General features: G+C 36.8%; 1 protein-coding gene across 1 annotated transcript in view; it reads right to left on the minus strand.

Annotated features, from left to right (window-relative positions):
- Positions 1-20,711, minus strand: part of YME1L1 (YME1 like 1 ATPase) — a 55,153-nt gene that overhangs the window by 20,412 nt on the left and 14,030 nt on the right. The window contains exons 3-8 of the mRNA XM_086714699.1: positions 17,506-17,668; positions 14,975-15,073; positions 10,646-10,755; positions 8,740-8,890; positions 8,259-8,342; positions 5,023-5,105 (exon numbers count right to left, since the gene is read on the minus strand). Of these exons, the coding sequence (XP_086570825.1) occupies positions 5,023-5,105; positions 8,259-8,342; positions 8,740-8,890; positions 10,646-10,755; positions 14,975-15,073; positions 17,506-17,668 (690 nt within the window). The remainder of the gene's footprint in view (positions 1-5,022; positions 5,106-8,258; positions 8,343-8,739; positions 8,891-10,645; positions 10,756-14,974; positions 15,074-17,505; positions 17,669-20,711) is intronic.

Genomic DNA, 20,711 nt, shown 5'->3' on the forward strand with positions numbered 1-20,711 from the left:
TGTGGAGGTTCCTCAAAAAATTAAAAATAGACCTACCCTATGAGCCAGTAGTAGCACTGCTAGGAATTTACCCAAGGGATACAGGAGTACTGATGCATAGGGGCATTTGTACCCCAATGTTTATAGCAGCACTCTCAACAATAGCCAAATTGTGGAAAAAGCCTAAATGTCCATCAAACTGATGAATGGAGAAATTGTGGTTTATATACCCAATGGAGTACTACGTGGCAATGAGAAAGAATGAAATATGGCCCTTTGTAGCAACGTGGATGGAACTGGAAAGTGTGATGCTAAGTGAAATAAGCCATACAGAGAAAGACAGATACCATATGTTTTCACTCTTATGTGGATCCTGAGAAACTTGACAGAAACCCATGGGGGAGGGGAAGAAAAAAAAAAAAAGAGAGGTTAGAGTGGGAGGGAGCCAAAGCATAAGAGACTCTTATGAACTGAGAACAAACTGAGGGCTGATGGGTGGTGGGAGGGAGCGGAGGGTGGGTGATGGGTATTGAGGAGGGCACCTTTTGGGATGAGCACTGGGTGTTGTATGGAAACTAATTTGACAAAAAATTTCATATATTAAAAAAAAAAACCAGCAAAGGAACAATAAAAAAAATAAATAAAATAAAAGAAACTACCTGAAAAAAAGTGCACTAAAACATGAAATATCTCTGGGCCAAAGGGCATTATGAAAATCTAGAATTAAACTCGTGATTATCTTAGATTTCTACATACTTTCCTAGGACTGTTTCTAGGAAGAAATAAAGAGCAAAGAGGTTTGTTTTTTTTTTTTTTAGGCTAAAAATGGTCTTTAAAGGTTATTTCAATTAAATTATGAAAATATACTGTTTATAAAGTTAACGGTTAAAAGCAAAGCTCTGTCCACTCCTAAGCCCAGGAGACACGTGTTATATATGCTCACCAAGAAACATGCAGAGAATATTCATAATGGCACTATTTAGGTGAAAACTAGGCACAATTCAATGTCCACCTAATGTTGAATAAATAAACAGTACTGTGATATTCACAGGATACTATGCAATGGGGATGAAATGAACTACAACTCCATTTAAAAACATGGATGGAGGGGCGCCTGGGTGGCGCAGTCGGTTAAGCGTCCGACTTCGGCCAGGTCACGATCTCGTGGTCCGTGAGTTCGAGCCCCGCGTCAGGCTCTGGGCTAATGGCTCAGAGCCTGGAGCCTGTTTCCAATTCTGTGTCTCCCTCTCTCTGCCCCTCCCCCGTTCATGCTCTGTCTCTCTCTATCCCAAAAATGAATAAACGTGAAAAAAAAAAAAATTAAAAAAAAAAAAAAAAAACATGGATGGATCTCATAAACATCATGGTGGGTGAAAAAAGCCATATACACTATTATACATGTCCATATGAAATTCAAAAGCAGGGGAAACTAATATATGTTATTAAACAGAACAATGATTATCCTTGGAGTGGTAAGAAAGGAACACTAGGAACTTTCTGCTAATATTCTATTTCTTGAGCTGGGTGCTGATAATTATGAGTTCACTGTATGGGAATTTATTAAGGTATAGATTTATGATTTGTGTAGGTCTGTGTGAATGCTAAGCTTCAATAAAATTTATGTTTAAAAAGAGATTTGGTTCTTTATTAAAATAAAATTTTTAAATATTCAAAGTTATTCATATACTAAAACAAGACCAAAATACATTTGGTCAAGGTAATGGATAACTTTGAATTGTAGGAAAAAAGAAAACAGATTAGATGTCACCTACTACTCAAATTAAAATTTCTCTCCCCAGACTCTGTGGCAAGAGAATTCTCAACTGAGGTATATAAAATCTATATAGGAAAATAGAGTTTAGGGGGATCAAGACAATGAATGAAGTTATAAAAGCTGTTATTAGTATTTTTATGGCAGCTATATATAATATTATTCCTACACAAACAAATCTAAGCAAGGAAATGATATTCCTATACTAGCTCTTTAAGACTTGGTAAAACTGGGGCACCTAGGTGGCTCAGTTAAGCGTCCAACTCTTGTTTCGGCTCAGGTCGTGATCTCACGGTTGGTGGGTTTGAGACCCTCATCTTGGGCAATGTGCTGGCAGTGTGGAGCCTGCTAGGGATTCTCTCTTTCTCTCTGCTCCTCCCCAGCTCGCACACTCACCCTCTCTTTCTCTCTCTCGAAATAAATACGTAAATCAATGTAAAAAACAAAACAAAAAGACTTTGTAAAACTGACCACAGGTACCACCTAATGGTATACCTATTACGGTAAATGTATGTAAATTATAACATATATATATATATATATATATATATATATATATATATAACATTTATAGATATCTATAAACAGTTATATGTATCTACATATGAATTTAGATTTGATAGCAATAACAGCAATATAACATTATAGCAATAACATATATATGTAATATATAACAATAGCAATAATATATATATATAACATTTATAGATATCTTTAAACATTTATATATATCTACATATAAATTTAGAGTTGATAGCAATGACAGCAATATAACATTACAGCAATAATTACAGTATTTGTTAATATTACCACGGAAAACTCTGTGACAATCTGAAAACTCTGTGATGTCCCCATTTTTTTTTTTTTTTTTAAATTTTTTTTTTTTTTCAACGTTTATTTATTTTTGGGACAGAGAGAGACAGAGCATGAATGGGCGAGGGGCAGAGAGAGAGGGAGACACAGAATCGGAAACAGGCTCCAGGCTCTGAGCCATCAGCCCAGAGCCCGACGCGGGGCTCGAACTCACGGACCGCGAGATCGTGACCTGGCTGAAGTCGGACGCTCAACCGACTGTGCCACCCAGGCGCCCCCCCATTTTTTTTTTTTTTTTAATGTTATTTATTTTGGGAGAAAGTGTGAGCATAAGAGCAGGGGGAGAGGCAGAGAGAGACACAGAGAGAGAGAGAGAGAGAGAGAGAGAGTGTCTCAAGAAGGCTTCACACTGTCAGCACAAAGCCCAGTGTGGGGCTTGAGCCCATGAACCCGTGAGATCATGACCTCAGCTGACATCACAGTTGGATGCTCAAAGGACTGAGCCTCTCAGGAGCCCCTTGTGATGTTCCATTTCTAATACTATCAGCATGTCTTCTTTAGCTTTGTAATCAGAAATGGACTCATTCCAAAAGAAGTGTGGTAGATTAAGTAATGAAGTATGTATAAAAAGAGATTTGGTTCTTTATTAAAATAAAATTTTTAAATATTCAAAGTTATTCAAAAGAAGTGTGGTATATTAAGTAATGAAGTATGTATAAAAAGAGATTTGGTTCTTTATTAAAATAAAATTTTTAAATATTCAAAGTTATTCATATACTAAATGCCTTGCTGACCATAACCTCAACACAGGTTCAATGTCATGCAGGCTCTCAGCTCTCTCTGCACACCTTAAAAAAAATGAGAGGGGCCCTCTGCGCTAAGGAGTCAAGTTTTCAAATACTCACTGCCCCAGCCTCCTCTTCAATTATTCCCTTTCCACAATTCCAGCAGAGTTCACAGCTGTTTAAATTGCAAAGGGAAGGGAAGGACTACTTGGTATAAAGGCAGCATAGTGACTTCTGATACTTTATTCCCTAATATTTGAGTAAGTGAAAAATATTTATGCTTAAATGGGGAACAGAGTATGGAAAGGGGAAGAGCTCTCATTCTTTTTTTTTTTTTTTTAAATTTTTTTTTAACGTTTATTTTATTTTTGAGACAGAGAGAGACAGAGCATGAACGGGGGAGGGTCAGAGAGAAAGGGAGACACAGAATCTGAAGCAGGCTCCAGGCTCTGAGCTGTCAGCACAGAGCCCGACGCGGGGCTCGAATTCACGGACCGCGAGATCATGACCTGAGCCGAAGTCGGCCGCTCAACCGACTGAGCCACCCAGGCGCCCCAAAGAGCTCTCATTCTATTGCATATTACAAGTGGCTTTTTCATTGGTCAACAACCAAGCCAGGCACATTAGCTCTTCAGGGTCCTTGCTCTCTATGTTCCTCTGGCTAGAAACGTTCTTTGCTCAAATATATGCATGGTTTAGGGGCACCTGGGTGGCTCAGTTGGTAGAGCATGCGACTCTTTTTTGTTGTTGTTGTTAATAAAGAATATTCCAAATATCACTGGAGGCGCTTAATGAATTTATGTTGTATTTTTATTTTTATTTTATTTTGTAAACAGAGAACACAAGAGGGGCAGAGGGAGAGAATCATAAGCAGGCTCCACGCTCAGTACGGAGCCTGACACAGGACTCAATCCCATGAGCCTGTGACATCATGACCTGAGCCAAACTCAAGAGTCAGATGCTCAACCAACTGAGCCACTCAGGAGCCCCTGAGGATGAGACTCCTGATCTCAGGGTTCTTAGTTCAAGCCCTACGTTGGGTGTATAGATTACTTAATATCTTTAAAAAAAAAAAAAAAAATCCATGGTTTACTTTATCTTCCTTAAATGTTCACTCAAGTGTCAACTTCTCAATCATACACTGAATATCACCATTTAAAATTGTGACTTTTCTCTCAGAACTCCCGATCTCCTTTACCCTGCTCTATATTTTCCCATAACACTTCACTTTTGAACATACTGTATTATAATTTCCTTATATGCCATATCATTGTCCAATTTCTGTTAGAATTAAAATCCATAAAGGGAAAGATCTGTTTTATTTCTTTTATCCCAATATCTAAGTTCTAATCATGGCTTGGTCTTTTCTAATAGCCAGTCCCCACCCAGGAGCCCACCCAGAGTTGCCTCAGTACAAAAAAACAGTGCTATCACCCAAGAAATTCCTAGGGATTGAGAAGCCCTGTGTCAGAAATCGGGGTCAAAGACCAAACTGTAGAACCCAAAGTGCACCTAGTACTCTTGTCACGTCGGAAATTGCAACAGTTTTAGTGCTTGGAACTGGAGGTAGAGACCAATATATATGTATTTTCTATTTTACACCTTTAAACTCAAATATTGGCGCTACATAATTAGATAATATTCGAAGAAAGCAAAGTAAACTTCTTAACTTACTCCTTTAACGTGTTCAAAGGTGACATTTTTCATCTGGACAGGATCTACTGCAGAATCAAGCCCTGTTGTTGTCCGGAAGCGGACTAAAGAGAAGAAAAGAAATGCTTATATCTCTGATAGATTTATAAAATTCCAACCACCTTGTTTTTCAGATTTAAGAAAGCCCAGAAAAATTACATCTAAATTCATATTCATTAATTTACAGTGAAGTACAGAAACTAGGTCTACTGGATTTCTAGGCCGTGTTCAAGGAATCAATGACCCTCATTAAACTATCTTTGTACCTTCTAATTAAAATGAAATAGTATTTCCCTCTTCTCCTATAGTATCTCATAACAGAGATTTAAACCAATCATTTTCAAACTCCACTGTGCATAAAAGTCACTTGAGAAAGGTGCTAATGCAAGTTCCCAGACCATGGCCCAGAACTTCTGATTTGCAGATTTAGTAAAAGGCCCAAGAGTTTGCATTTTTAACATTAAATTATCCTGCTACAACTGGTCAGAGATGTACACCATGAATACACTGCCTTAAACCTAGCATTAAAAACTGGCACTAGCATTTTTTTTAAGAAGGGCGAACCTTAAAAGAGATTATTTCACTTTTGATGTAGCCTCCTTCCTCTGGCAACTGTTACTTGCCCTCGGATGATAGATCATTAATGACATCATCAAGTATAAGAAACACAGTGAGGCGTGCCTGGGCGGCTCAGTCAGTTAAGCGTCGGACTTTTGCCCAGGTCATGATCTCACAGTTCATGGGTTTGAGCCCCACTTCAGGCTCTCTGCTGTCAGTGCAGAGCTTCGGATCCTCTGTCCAACCCTCCCCCAACCCTTCTCTGCTGATTCTCTCTCTCTCTTGAAATAAACTTTAAAAATACTACTAGTAATTTAAAAAAAACAGTGCAAGTTTGGAAGAACAGTAAAATACGTAAGATCAACTATAAGGAACTATTTATTACAAAGCTTTCTTAAACCTCTCCCCCTTGGTTAAGCTTTCATACTAAACATATAAATGAGTAAAAAGTAATTTCTAATTTCCTCAGAAGATGAAAATATTGCCTTTAAGACAGAAATTTAGGGGCGCCTGGGTGGCTCAGTCAGTTAAGCGTCCGACTTCGGCTCAGGTTGTGATCTCGCGGTCCGCGAGTTCGAGCCCCGTGTCGGGCTCTGTGATGACAGCTCAGAGCCTGCAGCCTGTTTCAGATTCTGCGTCTCCCTCTCTCTGACCCTCCCCTGTTCATGCTCTGTCTCTCTCTGTCTCAAAAATAAATAAACATTAAAAAAAATTTTTTTAAAAGACAGAAATTCAGATGCAAAAAAGTCAGTAGGTAAAAATACAGTTAACGAGAAAACACTTAACATTATCAATAATATATGAGTCGGAAGAGTAAATGTAATATAGAAATTCTAGAATGGACACTAATAGTTTTAGCCACTAAATTGTTTATTTAAGAATCTGTGGGGTCCGGGGCGCCTGGGTGGCTCAGTTGGTTAAGCGTCTGACTTTGCCTCAGGCCATGATCTCACAGTTTCTGAGTTCAAGCCCCACGTTGGGCTCTGTGATGACACTGAGGAGCCTGCTTCGGATTCTCTCTCCCTCTCTCTCTGCCCCTCCCCCACTCACTCACACACTCTCTCTCTCTCTCTAAAATTAAAACATAAACATTGAAATAAAAAATCTATGGGGTGTCTGGGTGGCCCAGTCACTTCAGCATCCAACTCCTGGTTTCAACTTAGGTCATAATCTCAAGGTTCACTGGTTCGAGCACTGGGTCTGGCTCTGTGCCGACAGCACAGGACCTGCTTGGGATTCTCTTTCATTCTCTGCCTCTCCCCCACATCCGCACGCCCGTGCATGCATGCTCTCTAAGTAAATACAGTTTTTTAAAAAAAGAATCTATATAGATAGACTTAATAAATAAGGCAAATAAATTTGTAGTTGAACCCACTTGAACCTTGTAAGAAATTAATTACTCAACGGCAATGCACTTCATATTTTAATATATGTTTTACTTAACATAAGAAATTAAGGGAAAAAAAAGAAATTAAGAAACATAAAGGAATAATCAGACCTTTTCCTACTCTTCCGTTATCACCTAGTGTCCCTGTAATGGTTCTGTTTTGAAAATAAGGAGATAAGAGAAGGTGACTCTAGATATAAAAAGAATATTCCTGGATGTTAAAATCTCATCTCAGGTTTGATGCCACAAAAAACTTAAAATATCTGGGGTTACATGCAAGTCCTGGGATGAATTCCTGATCCAGGTCAACTAATATTCTTTTTTTTTTTAAATTTTTTTTTTTTTTTTCAACGTTTATTTATTTTTGGGACAGAGAGAGACAGAGCATGAACGGGCGAGGGGCAGAGAGAGAGGGAGACACAGAATCGGAAACAGGCTCCAGGCTCTGAGCCATCAGCCCAGAGCCCGACGCGGGGCTCGAACTCACAGACCGCAAGATCGTGACCTGGCTGAAGTCGGACGCTTAACCGACTGCGCCACCCAGGCACCCCTCAACTAATATTCTTAACTGTACATCAGTTTTTTCTCTCAAGGTAATCAAACATAAAGAACACAGAGAACACAGGGTAAAAACTGAATAGTTGAAAAAGCAAGCAGTACCACTTACAACTGACATTTCATTTTAGACTTGGCAACCCCAGAAAATATGGGACTCATTTAAACTGATGTTTAATAATATGTAATTTTTCATAAATTTATTGTGTCTTTGAAATAAAGAACTATTTCATTTGTATTGTGATTATAAAATTCTAATACATGTTTTTTAAATTTTATAATTGGACAGGTATAATTTTCTAAAAATGTGGAACACTAACCACTAATAGAAGTTAATCTAACATTTTTGATATAACATAAACCTTAAAATTTTAACAAAATATTCTTTTCCCAAAACAAGTCAAAGTTGAAATTTGTACAGTGTCTGAAGGAACTTTTCCTGTAATCCACAAAGCAATGTAAATATGGTAGGCCCTCTGACAATGCAAATGGCATATAATCATAACAGATTAAAACTTTTCTACTTCAACACAAAAGAAACAATCTCAAATTGACCCAATCTGTGAAGTGTTGACTCGTAGGAACGAGGGGCCTAGACACTAGAACTATACATGTTTTCTCACTCCTAAGTCTTAGGTATATTAACTACAAAAAAAAAAAAAAAATTCAAGTATTTAAAAGATTAAAAAAAAGTCAGAAAAATTCAAAGAGCCATTACCAGATAAAAATGGGTTTTTTAAGAGTCCATAAATGCCAAACAGCAACAGAACGAAGAGAATCAGACGAGTTCGTCTTAGAGAATCTGGAAGGAGAAAAAAAAAAAAGCCTTAAATGACATCAATGAGAAAGGACAGCTTGACAAAAGACAAATATTAGGTTACTGATGGAAACCATATTTCATCACATGAGGTTTTGGAACGTGGCATGCTTTTGTATAACTGCCATGATTTCCTTTCAGCACCCTGTCAGCAAAACCTCACGAAGCCACTCAGGCTTCTGTCCTTGACATAGGTTCTCAAAACAAGGCAAAGAGTCCACAGATATTTCCATTTTGACACAGCTTACATTACAAATATAACAGAATATAAGCAGTGAAAAAGTGGTAATTGTTAGAAAAAAGATTTATAATCACTTAAATACAGGACTATGACTTCCTTTTAGGTATCTACCCAAATATGAATGGGGTCAAATCAACTTACCATTGGTTTTTTGTGTTAGTGCTTGCGCTTTCAGAAAACCCTCTGCAAAACCAGTTTTAAACGCATCTTGGTGAGCTTCGGGTATATTTTTGGTCTTCATGAGTTTGTCCAAACTCTCAACATCTGATCCTCTGTCCCGCAAAAGGAACCCCTAAATACACAAACAACACATCAGTATTGATTGACTATATAGATAACACACTCCAAAAATATAATCACAACTCACAAAAATATTCATTCAAAGAGTCTAGAAATTCTAATTTTTACCGTCTGTGTGAAGAATTACAGTAATACTCAACAATAAATTACTTCATCAATGGCTAGAAAACTAACTTTGGACCTTACACTTGCATCAATCAATTCAGGTCAAGAAACTCTCTGTAAGAACACTATACTGAGGGGCACCTGGGTGGCTCAGTCAGTTAAACGTTCAACTTCGGCTCAGGTCATGATCTCACAGTTTGTGGGTTCAAACCCAGCGTCAGGCTCTGTGCTGACAGCTTGGAGCCTGGAGCCTGCTTCGGATTATGTGTCTCCTTCTCTCTCTGCCCCTGCTCATACTTTCTTCACTCCCAAAAACAAACAAACAAAAAAGGACACTATAGTGAAAACAACAAACAGGTCACAGGTGGACTTAGGGTTCTAATGGTTTGATGTTCACACTCCTTTATCTCTAGTAGAGGAAAAACCTCATCAATTTATTAAATGTTTACTGAGCATCTTTTATATACGTGGCCTTATAGAAGTTCTGAAAATGTAAAGATAAATAACGAATGATCTGAATGTTCTCAGACTGGTGGGGAGAGATACACAAATAATCAATTTTTTGAAATCATTTTGTTATTATGTTAGAAGCTCTAGGTCTGGTAAAATAAATGCTACCTCAGGAAGTCAGGAAAGGCATTACAGAGAACAGGATTTCTCAATTTTTTTTAACATTTTATTTTTACTTTTGAGAAACTGGGGGCGGGGAGTAGAGAGAAAGAGGAACAGAGGATCTGAAGTGGGCTCTGCCCTGAGGGCAATGAGCCCGATGCAGGGCTCAAGGTCACGAACCAAGAGATCATGACCCAAGCCAAAGTTGGGCGCTTGACCAACTAAGCCACCCAATACCCCGAAAACAGGATTTCTAAACCACAGGCAACACAAAGCATAAACAAGTTGACAGAGTCATTAAATAACAGCCTTCAGTGCTCAAGAACTACACGCAACCTTGTGTAACAGGACTTAAAAATGCAAGAGAGGAACAGGATAGAGGTTCAGAGGGGATGCCATAATGAAAGATGAGAACAGAAAAATAGTAGGCAGGGGCCAAAAGATGAAATGCCCTGTGTACTATGGCATGAATCTGACAATAAAGCAGAGGAATACAATTATTATATTAATACATTTTAGACAGATTGGTGGGAGGGTGGCAGTCTGGAGTCTAAACTGAAGGTAGCAAAACTAAAGACAAGGAGATTAAATACGTGTATATTTGAGTCACTTGGGCAAAACTTGTTAAAGTCTATCTATGCAGTGGAATTGGGGATGAAAAGAAACAGACCTAAGAAGTATTTAAGAGGCTGGATCAATAGGACTTTAGTGATTAATGGGCGTGAGAGGAGAGAGATGAATAAATCAAAGTTGATCATCAGGTTTCTAGCTTGGGTGGATGCTATTCATGAACACAGAGAACACACAAGCAGGTGTAGGTTGGTAGGAAAAAGGACAAAGGGAGATGTCTAACAGGCCAATGGAGAGACATGACTGGCACTCAGAAAAGATGTAGGTATAATGACTTAACACAGGTTATTAATCCTTTAGAAAATCAGTTGGCCAATAAAAGAAATCAGATAATGAAGGTTCTCATTTTAATAATTTGAAATGTATTGCTTTTTCAAAAACAAAAAAGAGTTCTAATTACCTTTACAAATGATGGCGCTATATGCTGTGTTTCTGCCAATCTTTCAGAGGTGGACTGTAGACGCCGTGTTCTTGATTTCAAAGTTTTAAAACCCCGAGACTGTATGAAAACTGAACAGAATAGTATCACATTTAAATTTTTAAATAGTATCTCATTGTAAATTTTTATAAGGAAAATGCCTAAGATTTGAAACTAACACCAAGCCTGTATATCCTACTTTACTATCTCATTTTTTAACATAGTTCTTTGCCTGACGCTTCACTATACTAATAATTAAGGTCATCAAAATGGGTTTAATCTGTAAGTTAAGTTTACAACTTTTTGAGAGTTTTAAAATGTTAAAAAAAAAAAACCTACTGATGAGTATCAAATATAAGTCAGTGTCTAATTCCTCAAACCCCAATCCCACTTCCCAGAAGTAACCACTCAACAATTTCATGACTACACTTGTATGTGTTTTAACACATGCTCTTTCTATAAAAATAGTGTACAATTTTTTGTCTTCTTTCACTTAACACTATATCATGGACATTTTTCAGAACAGGTCAGACAATGCATTCAATTTAATGGCTGTTAACATTCTTCTAATTTTCAGTGTATAGCAATTTGAATATTCTACTACTTTTCTACTATGGACAGTTGTTTCCTGTTTTCTTATTGGTAAAAATGGTGCAGTTATAATTCTTGTACATATCATCTTTCAGCAAATGTAGGCTAAATTCTTAATGTGAAGCTGTGAGGTGTGAATTATTTAACACTAAGAAATTGCTCTCTAGGGGCGCCTGGGTGGCGCAGTCGGTTAAGCGTCCGACTTCAGCCAGGTCACGATCTCGTGGTCCGTGAGTTCGAGCCCCGCGTCAGGCTCTGGGCTGATGGCTCAGAGCCAGGAGCCTGTTTCCGATTCTGTGTCTCCCTCTCTCTCTGACCCTCCCCCGTTCATGCTCTGTCTCTCTCTGTCCCAAAAATAAATAAACGTTGAAAAAAAAAATAAAAAAAAAAGAAATTGCTCTCTAGAAGGCTGTTATGGATTTATATACCCACCAATGAATAGGAGTATTCTTTTCTCCACATCCTGTGCAACCCAGGTTAATATAAATGTTTTTAATTTGTACAAGTGTGATAAGCAAAAAGTAGGGTCTTGTTTTAATCTGCATTTAAGATTATGGGGGGAAACTTAGAAACAATTTTTTTCTTTCATTGAATATTTTATTTCTTTAGCAAATTGATCACTCATGACCCTTCCCATTTTCATTTGTAAAAGAATGCACGTTATATTTAGTAACTTGAGGTCATGTATATTTGAAATATTTATTTTAATGTCTTTGTCTTTTGATGTAACACTTTATAAAGTTAATGTAGCCTTATCTTTTAACTTTTTGTTTTCTTCACTGTGTTACTGTGTTTTGATTAGAGAGCCTCATCCCCGAACTATGATTTTAAAAGGAATCTACTGACTTTTAACTCTTTTGTTCAGACCTTTGCCTATTTGGAACTTATTTAAAAAAAAAAGCAGGGGGGGGAATCCGATTCCCCTTTTGTTTAGGCCCACGTTTGTTTATTTTATTTATTTATAAGTGATCTCTTGAACTCATGACCCCAAGATCAAGAGTTGGATGTTCTACTGATTGAGCTAGCCAGGCACCCCATTTTACTAAGCCCAAGTTTAAAATCAACTTCTCGGTTTTCATAGCAAGTGTTTAGGGTTTTGATTGGGGTTGCACTGAATTAATAAATTTGGGCATACATTAAAACTGTCACAGTACAAAATCCTTTCAAAGAGGATTGTGGCATTCTTTCATTTTATTTTACTCAGCTCTTTGATTCCTTCAGTAGTAAAGTTTCACAGGCAACATATATACATATGTATGTGTACATTATGTTGAATATTTGTCAGGATAAAAGATTTGCTGGGTTTGAAGAAAACTATAAATAAAACCTACTGCTAGAATATAAGATCTTGATTTTGAGACATTTATCTCATATGATACCAGAGTAGCTTTTCAGATGATTTTCTTAAGTTTCCTAGTAAGCAAGCACCTTACCTGGTAAGCAAAAACAATCAAAATTTTGCCCTTTCCTTAAACTTACTTTCTATTCTAGCTTTCTACAACATTCTAGAAGTGTAACAATTAAAATATATTACATGTCTTTTTCATACACTAAAATAATAGTTTTTCTTCTCTAATCAATTAACATGATAAATTAACATACTTCCTAATATTGAATCACTTTTGTATTCCTCAATCATATTGATAGCAATTTCTGTACTTGCTTTTTCAGATTTCATTTAGGATTTCTGTATTTACATTATGAAGTGAAATCGATCTATTGGATTCTTTTTTATGCTAACATTTTAGTATCTGCGATCTTGTGGAATAAACAGGGAAGCCTATTCTACCTTTTTCTTTATTAAGAAAGTTATAAAAAATAGGAAACTGGTGATCCTGGAAAACAGAACACAACCATAAAACCATCTGAGCCTACCTCCTCTGGGGCAGTGGGATTATATTTGAAAAATACTCTTTCAAATTTTATAGTTATTGTCTTATCTTTTTTCTTGGGTCAATACTGCTAATTTATAACTTGGATATTTTTTCAACATATTTTTATTTATACACACTCTTAAAAGTTTAAAATCTTCATTATCTGTGGCTGTTACCACTTTTCACTTCTAACATTATTTTCTCATTGTTTTTAATCAGACCATTCTTTTTTTTTTCTCAAATTAAATTTGTTCTTCATTTAATTAAAACCCCCTGGATGTTGTATTCATTTCATGTTTTATACTTTTCAATTTCTCACATTCGTTTAAAGAAATTCTCAGAATGATTGTTTCATCAATTTAGTTTCCATCTTTCTTATTTCCTAATAAATTATACGATGCACTCAGCATCAATAGGTCTTCAACTCAAAGATTTTGATATGTTGATTTTCCTTGTGGTTCATTACTAATTGTCTATAATTTGTTTTTCTTTCCCTTTAGCCACAAGACATTTAGAAAAGTATTTTTAAATTTCCATACTTAGGAAATTTTGTTTTAGGCACTTTTAAGGTATCCTGTTATACGATTTCCATTTTATCATATGATCAGAGAACCTGACCTGTGAGTTACTAACTTTTTGAAAATTTATTAAGATATTTTTTCATACTTTAATACATGCTCAGTTTTTAGAAGTCTTCCATGAATATTTAAAAATGTATCATCCTTCTTAAGTATTCTTCTGTCTTTTGCATTAACCATTTCTTCAGAGGATTACTGGTCTCTGTGCCCTACTTGGTATCTCTTTCATGCTGTAAGTTTTCCTCAAACATGTGGAGATTCTTGCTGATCCATTTGTAATTGTAAAGGGAATACAGTGATTGGTACTGATTGTAAATAGAGGTTTTTCTTAAAACTACCAAGGTGGTAAATGCCTTTATACTATGAAACATGGACTTTTCATGAATGAGCAGGATTCCCTTAGTGCATGACTCAAGTCCATTATTTCTCTCCTTGGCATCAATGCTCAAACACAATCTTCAGAGACAGACTTCTCTACACACACACACACACACACACACACACACACACTTTATTACAAAAGTGTCTTTTGCCAATTATAGCCTAAAAGTTGCAAGCCCTTTCTGGGACTGGCCCATTTTGGGGAATTTTTCGATTCAACTGTTTATGAATCATCCCAGAGCCCACAATTATTGACTTGGAAATTGGGGTTTTTCCTAAGTTCTACTAGAAATAACAGCACACACCTATTTCGTGTCACTCTATTCTAAGTTCCATGAAGGTAGGTAACATATGTTGTTTTCATTTATAATTATCACTGTCACCTGACACTTAACCACTAGTGTCTGGTATTAAATCAATATAAATGCATGCATATTTGATTTTGCTATCAATGTGAGGTCATCTATTTTATACCCTATGGAAAGTCCTCAAATTTCTGGTCCACGGACGAAACCCCTCTGCTGCTGCCCTTTTTCCTCATTAAATTTGTTTTTTGTCATTGTAATGGATTGAAACAATTTTGAAAATGAAATTTTAAAAATATGGAAGTAAACAAATGTGCTTATTAATTATTTTAAAGCTGTAGATAAGTTCCCTAGAGGTTGATTTACTGTGGCACTTATCACTCACATTAAAAATTCAGCTATTATGTATTTTCCAGATTAAAAATACTGGACATACCCAAATTAACTGATTCCAAATACTCTATCAGTTTATTGTGAGCTACAAATGAATGCTTATAAACATTAATATGATTAAGAAAGACAAATCAGAATCCATTGAATAAATCTACTATGTTTTTCAAAATAAATACAGGTGCTTCATACCTGGCCAGTACTGAAGATCTGAACAAATACTTTTAAGAGTTCTTGAATGTTGTCTATACAGGCAAGAGGAACGTAAAGTACTAAACATATCTAAGTAACCTGGAAGAAAATTGAAAAAAGCAAATTTTCTAGTTACCAAGCTAAAAGAAGTCATGAACTATAGTAATTTTACCAAATATTAGAAATATAAAAATATGAGTTTAGCCTTTTATTTGTTCATATGGCTCTGCTTGTATGAGTTTCTAAGAGCACTACTAATCTAATTACAGTTCTTCATCACTATCCTGTCTATCACTTGTCCCTTAGATTATCTTTTTTATCTGGCAGATGACCCTGGCTGCCAATAAAATTAAATTCAAACCAAAAGGGAAAAGGTATGTATGTTTAGCTAAAGTTACTGTTAGTCAAAAGCACGTAGAGAAAAGAACTGCTATTTCCTAGAGACAATTTCAAACACTCAGATGAATAATGTGATGAGTAAACACTGTAAACCAGAAGCACGGTAATCTTTCTCTCTCAAAGCTTCAGGTCATTGGGTACAAAGACAGTTCCTTCCACAGCTGGAAGCCATAAACTCTGGCGATCCTTGGAACTCCTACTGTTCACTAATGGGCCCCATCCTACTTAACATCCATGAGCCTAGGGAAAAAGTAAACAGCATCGATTGAAACAGATTCTTATCTATCCCAATATCCCAATTAAGAGTTCAGGGATTTTTCTAGGAATCCTATAGTCACATCAACAAACTCCTTCTTAATACCTCTGTCTGCCTAAGCCAAGAAACAGCTGGCAGGAAGAGGCACAACTTTAAAAGGAAATGTAAATACACAGGCCAAAAGAGCAATAGTAATAATACTACTACTATACATCAATGATAGTAACAAAAATTTAACTCTACTGGACACTTACTATGGGCCAAGGAATAAAGTAGTTTGGGCTAAGTAAACTACTTTCATTATTTCATTTGATCCTACACAGTGAGATAAGGAGTTTTCCCCCAGGCTTCACATGAGAAAACAGCAGTTTAGAGGAATAAGGGAAATGCCACAGCTCCTCAGTCTCAGGACTGAGTTTGATCCTGGTCTACTCCTCACCCTTAACCACTAAGCTTCAAGACGTCTCTCAGGAAGGAGGTAGGACAGATTGTTAGTCCAAGCCCCCAGGCTCCAAAACTTCACCTTTTTCTCACAACTCTTATATGAAATAAAGGCAAAACAACGAAAAATTAGTAAATGAATTAAGTGTATACAATGTACAGCTTCAAATCAATCCTTTATCACAAAACTATTTAAACCTGCACTTTTGTGTTATAATTTGTACTGATTTTTAAAAATATGTTCTTTCATCAATATAAAACAAGTATTTTTTTTTCAAGTTTTTAAAATACCAAACAAGTATTTTTTTCAAGTTTTTAAAATTTATTTTGATAGAAAGAGGGAACAGAGCAGGGACGGGCAGAGAGGGGCGGGTGGGGAGGGAGGGAGAGAGAGAGAGAGAGGGAGAGAGAAGGAAAATATGAATACCAAGTAGGCTCCACGTTGTCAGCACAGAGCCCGACATGGGGCTCAATCTCATGAACACTGAGATCATGACCTGAGCTGAAGTCAAGAGTCAGATGCTTAACCAACTGAGCCATCCAGGTGACCCTAAAACAAGTATTTTGATAAGGTCTAACATTCACTGTTCAAGTATCAACCAAAAAGAAATTTATGAAATGGAAATCCTTTTAACGAACTACCCACTCATTATAATAACAGATTGTTACAAGATTTAAATAAGAAAATATACAGACATTCTATAAAACAAAGGGACCAGGACTATTTCTTCAATGTATTCTCAGAAATTAGTACAGTACCTGGAATCCAGTAAAGGTTTGTCACCTAAAATTAAAACAATACTCCACTATTCTAAAATCTGTTTTGTATGCTATATTACATCTTGGGACAAATAAAGAACCCTAATGGAAAAACCAGTAATTTAGTAAAATTAAACTTTATTTGGTAAAGTCTAAATACAGTCTATAGTTAAAAGTACCGTACCAATGTTCATTTCTCAGTTTTGACAAATGCACCATGGTTAAGTAAGCAGTTAACATTAGGGGAAGGCAGTTGAAGGATATATAGAAACTCAGTACTGTTTTGCAGATTTTCTATAAATCTAAAATTATTCCAGTATGAAAAGTTATAAAAGAAAGAACAAATGAACTCAGGAAAGAACTTGACACACAGTAAACATTAACAAATGCTATCTGTTGGGCACTTGGGTGGCTTAGTCAGTTAAGTGTCCTACTCTCGGTTTCTGCTCAGGTCATGATCTCACGGTTTCGTGGGTTGGAGCCCTGCATAGGACTCTGCACTAACAGCGTGGAGTCTGCTTGGTATTCTCTCCCCTGCCCCTCCCCTGTTCACACTCTGACTCTCTCAAAATAAATAAATAAACAAACAACTTTAAAAATGAATAAATGCTACCTGTTAAATTATTAATAACTACGACCACTTACTTAAATTGGAACAAAAAACAGACTAACTTACCATATTTATTTTCAAAGAAGGACTGTGCAGAGACATAAGATGTATGCCAATGGGAAGAAATGCTCTTGCCTTTACAAAATCCAGGAAGTAGATTGTCTACCAGTTGATCAATCTGTCCAATTTTTAATTCAGATAATCCAAGGTCTCTTAAATTAAGTACAGGCTGTAAAGGATTGAGTCACCAAGACTGCATTATCATCAAGATATTTAACCAAAGAGTTCTTATCAGTTGAAATAATATGAATTTTTTAAATGTAACAAATATATTGATTCCTCTTTTCTCATATTTAAAAACTAAATTGGTACAAATATTTTTATAGTTCTAGCTTTATGGAGGTCAGTCACATGAAGTTTGACAAAGGTTAAAAATATCACATTTCCAATAGTATTGTGAAGTTATGGACATTTAAAGCCTCCTCCAGTCTCTAATAAACAAAAGCCCATTTGATTTAAAAAAAAAAAAAAAAAAAGAGTATGCCGTTACCAGAGGACATCTCATTCCCCTGGCCTCATTGCCGAGATCCTTCTTCGAACTGAGAAGTTCTATAGTTACCCATATCTAACTTCTAATAAGGAGGGACAATGAACAAAGTGAAAAATGTATGAAAACCAGGCAAGAAAATAAAGTCACATTACAACAGTTCTAAACTAACTACAGATTGGATAGGAGTTATTTTCTTGTCCATGGAAACTGTCAAGCAGACATTAAAGACAAGTAACAATTACAAGCCTCAGACACCTGAAAGTTCAAGCAAGGAAAGCAAAAATAAATAGCCCAAGTATCAGCTTCTGATGTCTGAGGTGAAGTTAGATACATAAAGTTGCATGCACAAAAAATAAAGTTAGATCGATGGATTATATAGCTCTGGATTGATGTCCAGGCGTTTGTCACTTACTAGCTGTGTGACAAGTCATTCATATTCCTTTTTAATTTTTTTCATGTTTATTTTTGAGAGAGACATACAGCGCACGAGCAGGAGAGCGGCAAAGAGAGAGGAAGACAGAATCTGAAGCAGGCTTCAGGCTCTGAGCTGTCACAGAGCCCAAGTCGGGGCCTGAACTCACGAACTGAGAGATCATGACCTGAGCCAAGGTTGGATGCTTAACCAACTGAACCACCCAGGCGCCCTGACAAGTCATTCATATTCTTAAAATCCATTTCCTCATTAGTAAAATGACGATGAAATATGCCTACTTCACAAGATGGTATGGATGAACAGAAAAGATCATGCCTTGGTCATCTGACATATCCTAACATACATAGGAAGATAGTCAAAGGCATGATGAAGGAAAATATTTAAACGTGCTCTTTAAACTACTGGGGCCCCTGGGTGGCTCAGCCAGTTCAGCATCCAACTTTTTTTTTTTTTTTATTGTTTAATTTACATCCAAGTTAGTTAGCATACTGGGCAACAACGATTTCAGGAGTAGATTCCTTAGTGCCCCTTACCCATTTAGCTCATCCCTCCTCCCACAAGCCAGTCAGCAACCCTGTTTGCTCTCTATATTTAAGAGTCTCTTAGGTTTCGTCCCCCTCCCTGTTTTTATATTCTTTTTGCTTCCCTTCCCTTATGTTCATCTCTTTAGTATCTTAAATTCCTCATATGGGTGAAGTCATATATTTGTCCCTAATTTTGCTTAGCATAATAACCCTCCAGTTCTATCTACATAGTTGCAAATGGCAAGATTTCATTCTTTTTGATTGCCAATACTCCAGTGTGTGTGTGTGTGTGTGTGTGTGTGTGTGTGTGTGTGTGTGTACACACACACACACACACACACACACCACATCTTCTTCATCTTCTTTATCCATTCATCCGTTAATGAACATTTGAGCTCTTTCCATAGTTTGGCTATTGTCAACAGCACAGCTATAAACATTAGGGTGTGTGTGTGCCCCTTTGAAACAGCACACCTGTATCTCTTGGTTAAATACCTAGCAGTGCAATTTCTGGGTCGTAGAGTAGTTCTATTTTTAATTTTTTGAGGAACCTCCATACTGTTTCCCAGAGTGGCTGCAACAGTTTGCATTCCCACCAGCAGGGCAAAAGAGATCCTTTTTCTCCACACCCTTGCCAACATCTGTTGTTGCCTGAGTTGTTAATGTTAGCCATTCTGACAGGTGTAAGGTGGTATCTCATTGTGGTTTTGATTTGTATTTCCCTGATGATGAGTGATGTTGAGCATTTTCTTATGTGTCTGTTCTCCATCTGTTAAGCATCCAACTCTTGATTTCAGCTCAGGTCATGATCTCATAGTTCATGAGATCGAGCCCTGCATCAGGCTTTGCACTGACAGCATGGAGCCTGCTTGCAATTCTCTCTCTCTGCCCCTTCCCTGCTCACATGCCCACGCCTGCTCTCTCAAAAATTAACTTAGGGGTGCCTGGGTGGCGCAGTCGGTTAAGCGTCCGACTTCAGCCAGGTCACGATCTCGCGGTCCGTGGGTTCGAGCCCCGCGTCAGGCTCTGGGCTGATGGCTCGGAGCCTGGAGCCTGTTTCTGATTCTGTGTCTCCCTTTCTCTCTGCCCCTCCCCCATTCATGCTCTGTCTCTCTCTGTCCCAAAAATAAATAAACGTTGAAAAAAAAAATTAAAAAAAAAAATTAACTTAAAAAAAAAGTGCTCTTTAAACTACTAAAAGCTATACAACATAAAGGATATTATTACAATGAAAACAAAAAGACTACAATACTCAAAAGCTACTTTTCAGAAGTCACCTTTTAAAAAACGGGAAGCCAAAAAGTCTATTTACAATACAAAGACTTCAAAAGGGAAGTGGAGATTCTTAACTTAAAATTATTTCCCTTACTTATTGGCTGTCAGGTCCCTGGAATGTAAAGAGAAATAAGATGCATATAAACATAGCAATTATCATACAACATAGTAACTGCTTTACAGAGACTTTTAAAACAAAAAGTAGTAAGAAAACACAGAGTAACCAATTTCCTAAGTCAGACAAGCTTCACTGAGGTTAACACCTAATTTGCAAAATGAAGGTGAGTCTTGGGGTAAAGGCAAACAAACTACCATAAAAGGGCCTGGATGTTTGAGGTGTAGTCCAAAGATCAGTGATGGAAGAATGAACTAGAAAGATGGGCTATGGGGCACCTGGCTGGCTCAGTTGGTGGAGCATGTAACTGTTGATCTCAGGGCTGTACTTAAAATCTTTTTAAGAAAAAAGAAAAAGAGAAAGAGAAAGAAAGAG

The sequence above is a fragment of the Puma concolor genome, chromosome B4, assembly GCF_028749965.1.
Source record: "Puma concolor isolate L17-30 chromosome B4, mPumCon1.1.hap2, whole genome shotgun sequence".
Classification (NCBI taxonomy): Eukaryota; Metazoa; Chordata; class Mammalia; order Carnivora; family Felidae; genus Puma; species Puma concolor.